Raw genomic sequence first — 6,498 nt, forward strand, 5'->3', positions numbered from 1 at the left:
GGCTGTCAACGAATATTCTAAATTCGAATATATATTCGAATAGTTTTCAAAAACAGAAATTCGAAAGTGAAAATTAATATTCGAATGTGAATTTCGAATATGGAAAAACACGCCCGCGGAAGCAGAGGCGCGGCTGTCTGCTTTGCGAGTGGGCGTGCGCACTGTCTCGTCAGGGTCGCCCTGTCTAGCACAGCGTCACTGCTGAAAGTTGACTTGCATGGAAGATGGCAGAAAGTGCAGAGCCCAAGTTCAACTCGACCGCAGCAGAGAAAGTGATTTTAAGCCATGTCTGGAAGTACTTTGGATTTTGGTCGGTAGAAGGTAAAATTGTGGAGCCGCGAGATAAAGTAGTATGCAAGCTATCTATGTAAGATACAGATAGCATACCATTCGACCACTAGCAACATGAGGTCACATCTCGAAAATTGTGTGCCTCATTTTATTTAACGTTAAACAGAAAAGTTCCATGTTTACCACAGCACAGCTCGCTCGGAGCGTTCAATGTCGGTTCTATACTGTAAAACTTCAATTAATGTTAATAAATTTGTTTCAATCACTGAATGAAGCCTGCTATATTTGGGACAAGAGTCGCAACCTTAAATTGCTTGCACAAAACTCTTGATCAGCACTCAACCTGCTTATTGTTGTTGTTCATTTTTAAACCGTTATGCGCAGAGACAGCGTGAGCGCGAGGGCGAGGGAGGGAGAGAGAGAGAGAGAGAGAGAGAGAGTGCCTGCGAGTGAGCGAGAGTGAGGTCTGCGGTCTTGGCCATTAGTTTATTTACTTGGTTTTGTGTTGGTAATACATTGTCAAATATGTTTAAACTTAAATTAACTACCTATACAAGTAGTTATGTCTCTTTGTATTAATTTGTCCTGTTATTGACGTAATGCGCGTCATTGACAAAATGCGCAACCAGATGTTCGAATAGTTCGAATATTCGTATGTGTTTTAGAGGGAATATTCGAACGTCATTTTTGAACAATTTTGACAGCCCTAGTGGCCTATACGTGCATGTGTGTGTGCACTATACGTGCATGTGTGTGTGCACTATACGTGCATGTGTGTGTGGCCTATACGTGCATGTGTGTGTGGCCTATACGTGCATGTGTGTGTGCACTATACGTGCATGTGTGTGTGGCCTTTACGTGCATGTGTGTGTGGCCTATACGTGCATGTGTGTGTGGCCTATACGTGCATGTGTGTGTGCATGTGTGTGTGGCCTATACGTGCATGTGTGTGTGTGGCCTATACGTGCATGTGTGTGTGCACTATACGTGCATGTGTGTGTGCACTATACGTGCATGTGTGTGTGGCCTATACGTGCATGTGTGTGTGGCCTATACGTGCATGTGTGTGTGGCCTATACGTGCATGTGTGTGTGCATGTGTGTGTGGCCTATACGTGCATGTGTGTGTGGCCTATACGTGCATGTGTGTGTGGCCTATACGTGCATGTGTGGCCTATACGTGCATGTGTGTGTGTGTGCATGTGTGTGTGTGGCCTATACGTGCATGTGTGTGTGGCCTATACGTGCATGTGTGTGTGCATGTGTGTGTGGCCTATACGTGCATGTGTGTGTGGCCTATACGTGCATGTGTGTGTGCACTATACGTGCATGTGTGTGTGCACTATACGTGCATGTGTGTGTGGCCTATACGTGCATGTGTGTGTGGCCTATACGTGCATGTGTGTGTGCATGTGTGTGTGGCCTATACGTGCATGTGTGTGTGGCCTATACGTGCATGTGTGTGTGGCCTATACGTGCATGTGTGTGTGGCCTATACGTGCATGTGTGGCCTATACGTGCATGTGTGTGTGTGTGCATGTGTGGCCTATACGTGCATGTGTGTGTGGCCTATACGTGCATGTGTGTGTGCATGTGTGTGTGGCCTATACGTGCATGTGTGTGTGGCCTATACATTCATGTGTGTGTGGCCTATACGTGCATGTGTGTGTGGCCTATACGTGCATGTGTGTGTGGCCTATACGTGCATGTGTGTGTGCATGTGTGTGTGGCCTATACGTGCATGTGTGTGTGGCCTATACGTGCATGTGTGTGTGGCCTATACGTGCATGTGTGGCCTATACGTGCATGTGTGTGTGGCCTATACGTGCATGTGTGTGTGCATGTGTGTGTGGCCTATACGTGCATGTGTGTGTGGCCTATACGTGCATGTGTGTGTGGCCTATACGTGCATGTGTGGCCTATACGTGCATGTGTGTGTGTGTGCATGTGTGTGTGTGGCCTATACGTGCATGTGTGTGTGGCCTATACGTGCATGTGTGTGTGGCCTATACGTGCATGTGTGTGTGCATGTGTGTGTGGCCTATACGTGCATGTGTGTGTGGCCTATACATGCATGTGTGTGTGGCCTATACGTGCATGTGTGGCCTATACGTGCATGTGTGTGTGTGTGCATGTGTGTGTGTGGCCTATACGTGCATGTGTGTGTGTGCATGTGTGTGTGTGGCCTATACGTGCATGTGTGTGTGTGCATGTGTGTGTGGCCTATACGTGCATGTGTGCATGTGTGTGTGTGCATGTGTGTGTGGCCTATACGTGCATGTGTGTGTGGCCTATACGTGCATGTGTGTGTGTGCATGTGTGTGTGGCCTATACGTGCATGTGTGCATGTGTGTGTGTGCATGTGTGTGTGGCCTATACGTGCATGTGTGTGTGTGCATGTGTGTGTGTGCATGTGTGTGGCCTATACGTGCATGTGTGTGTGTGCATGTGTGTGTGGCCTATACGTGCATGTGTGTGTGTGCATGTGTGTGTGGCCTATACGTGCATGTGTGTGTGTGCATGTGTGTGTGGCCTATACGTGCATGTGCTAGCTACTGTTAGCTTTTTAAAGTTACGCTGCGCACAGAAATCAGCAGTAAATCACAGCGCTGCTTCCCTCCAGTCTGACACCACAGCTGACGCTCACACACACACATCTGAAACCACAGCTGATGCTCACACACACACACACACACACACACACACACACACACACACGTCTGACAGCCCCAGACCACACGTCACGTGACTCCGCCAGTCAGAGGAAGAAGCTCAAATATGAGATGTTTTGAAAACCATTACTATTGAAAATTAACACAAATGGGCAGTTTTAACATTAAGTGACATGGCATCTGACGCACAGAAGCCAATGGCACATGTCACTATGCGCATTGGCACATCCGGTGGCACATCCGGTCTTCATTGGCATGTGCCAGTGGATAGTGGCATGTGTCACTGACATTATTGGCATGTGCCACTGACATCGCGACACACTGACACTGACATGACACCTGACTGACACCGAGTCGCGGAACATGTCACCATGTTGCGACACCTCCAGTAGTGACTGACAGATTAATCGAACACCTATAGCCTACTGACGTAATTGTGCCATAAAATCCTAAATAAATAGCCTAATTTTGTGATATTTAAAATATCAATTAAACGAATTAAAGTGCATTAATGTTTTTTCAAACGTGTTATTTATGTCACGTCTGTATTTGATTGGTATGTGCCACTGAATGTTTTGTAATACCAGTGCTACTTTATGTTGTTTATCTCGCAAAGTCACAAACTGGCCATTCTAGGAAAGACACGAAATAAATCTATCATGGGTCACTACGAATAACGCATTAACAGTCGCGTCCGTTACTGTAAACCTTTATTTTTGCGTGATGCTGCACAGACGCACGCCAGTAGGTGTCAGTATAAGTGAGTGTAACACTGGCCAGCGCAAGATTCTTATCTGTGGCTTAAATATTTCAAAATAATTGTATCGAATTATGTATGTTGTAGGCTACACATTAACTTAGCGATGTTATAAATCATATTTTTTGACAGCATAAAGCAAATTGTTATGCAAGTGGCATATGACGCAATCCATTGGCACATCTCACGTTTTAGTGACACATGCCAATATCCACTGGCACATATGTGTCACTAAAACTGACATCTCTATATGTTGTGGCACCTCCAGTAGTGACACCTGCAGCTGTCTGCCGTAGTATAATGTAGATTATGTAACATAATGCACATAGTTAATTTGTAGAACAAAAATGTATTTTATTTATTGAATAATTACATAAAATTATTTTTTAAATATTAGTACTGAGGAAGGTCCTGCGCGACCGAACGTTTGTTGCACTGAGCACTTTTTTGCACTTGTATAAATAAAGAATATTGCTAGTAGCTCGGTATACTCCTTTTCAGATACATAGCCTAACAAACATATGATTTTTAATAATTCATTTGTTTACACTTTTTGGAAGGACTTGCAATATTTAAGCCACAGATAAGAATCTTGCGCTGGCCAGTGTTACACTCACTTATACTGACACCTACTGGTGTGCGTCTGTGCAGCATCACGCAAAAATAAAGGTTTACAGTAACGGACGCGACTGTTAATGTGTTATTCGTAGTGACCCATGATAGATTGATTTCGTGTCTTTCCTAGAATGGCCAGTTTGTGACTTTGCGAGATAAACAACATAAAGTAGCACTGGTATTACAAAACATTCAGTGGCACATACCAATCAAATACAGACGTGACACAAATAACACGTTTATTAAAATATTAATGCACTTTAATTCGTTTAATTGATATTTTAAATATCACAAAATTAGGCTATTTATTTAGGATTTTATGGCACAATTACGTCAGTAGGCTATAGGTGTTCGATTAATCTGTCAGTCACTACTGGAGGTGTCGCAACACGGTGAAATGTTCCGCGACTCGGTGTCAGTCAGGTGACATGTCAGTGTCAGTGTGTCGCGATGTCAGTGGCACATGTCAATAATGTCAGTGACACATGCCACTATCCACTGGCACATGCCAATGAAGACCGGATGTGCCACCGGATGTGCCAATGCGCATAGTGACATGTGCCATTGGCTTCTGTGCGTCAGATGCCATGTCACTTAATGTTAATACCGCCTCTCCAAATGGGAGAATCTGGGAATGAAATGATGTCATGAAACTTCCTCACACACACACACACACACACAGTTCAGCTCTGCTGTTAAACACACACACACACACACACAGTTCAGCTCTGCTGTTAAACACACACACACACACACACACACACACAGTTCAGCTCTGCTGTTAAACACACACACACACACACACACACACACAGTTCAACTCTGCTGTTAAACACACACACACACACACACAGTTCAGCTCTGCTGTTAAACACACACACACACACACACACACACACACACAGTTCAGCTCTGCTGTTAAACACACACACACACACACACACACACACACACACACACACACACACACACACACACACACACAGTTCAGCTCTGCTGTTAAACACACACACACACACACACACACACACACACACACGATCAGATGCTTGAACAGACAGTCATCAATCAATCAATGATCAATAGGTGATCAGAGTCACTCAATCATCTCTATAATCAGCTGATCTGAGGTCAGTGCACTATTAAACTCTATATAATCTGAGCAGGTGTAATGTGTGCATTACTGTAGTTTCAGGAACAGTAGATTACAGTAGCGGCTCCTGCACTGTTCTGGGTCCAGTTTCACCGGCAGCAGAGCACTAACACTCGGACACTCAGTGTACAGTATTATACACAGTATACAACACACCTTTCCCTGTAACTCTCACTCATTATGACCAGCACTACAGGAAGCAGACGCCTAACCTATAACCGGCCACAGATCAGCTTATTACTGTAATATTACTGTCATCACTGTCATCGGAAAGTAAGACTGGATACTACAGTTACAGCTGCTGAGACTATAGTGCTTTAAGTGTGTGTGTGTGTGTGTGTGTGTGAGAGAGAGAGAGAGAGAGAGAGAGAGAGAGAGAGAGAGAGAGAGAGAGAGAGAGAGAGAGAGAGAGAGAGAGAATGTAAACAGATGAAGCCCGTTATACAGAATCAAGCTCCAGTTCTCACTATAACCCCATTAAGCAGCAGATATCAGTACAGGAGAGTTAGTCTAGATAGTGATATCATTATATACGCGTATATATGTCAGATAGAGAGCTAAACTCACCCATGTCAGGAGACTCTCGCACAGCTCGACCCGGTCCACAGTCTCCGGCGCGCTCATGTTCGCTCGGACTGAGAACTGACGTTTAATCGCGCGAATCTCCGGGGGAATATATATATAAAATGAGTGCCTGTGCGATTAACGTCCGATTATGAGAGAAATCCTGTCGAATTAAAGTGTCGAAATGTGATTTAGATGAATAAAGCGGCGGTGACAGACACACAGTCGCGGACTCTCCCTCAGACACACGGGGTCCTTCAGCTGCCACCCTGCAGGATCGGGACACTAATGCCTGAAGGAAAATCACGCTGAAGAAAACTGCTTTCGTGACAAGATGGATTAAAAACGGAGGATATTTATTTTAAAATATGAAAAATAGGATGAGAAAATCACGCACAACAACACTTGAAGTGAGACAGGCAGTGAAACGGACCACTTTTAACCCGG

At 44.7% G+C, this 6,498-nt stretch overlaps 1 protein-coding gene across 4 annotated transcripts in view; it reads right to left on the reverse strand.

The window, feature by feature from the left end:
* The window catches only part of hook3 (hook microtubule-tethering protein 3), a 52,528-nt gene extending 46,077 nt beyond the window's left edge, over positions 1 to 6,451 (reverse strand). The window contains exon 1 of one of the 4 annotated variants that reach the window (XM_079871998.1): positions 6,055 to 6,451. In XM_079871998.1, coding sequence (XP_079728124.1) covers positions 6,055 to 6,111 — 57 coding nt within the window. In that variant the 5' untranslated portion in view covers positions 6,112 to 6,451. The remainder of the gene's footprint in view (positions 1 to 6,054) is intronic. The other 3 variants (XM_079871999.1, XM_079872000.1, XM_079872001.1) reach the window with 3 other exon arrangements.
* Between the last annotated feature and the right edge of the window lie 47 nt (positions 6,452 to 6,498).

This window comes from Squalius cephalus (assembly GCF_949319135.1).
Source record: "Squalius cephalus genome assembly, chromosome: 5".
NCBI lineage: Eukaryota > Metazoa > Chordata > Actinopteri > Cypriniformes > Leuciscidae > Squalius > Squalius cephalus.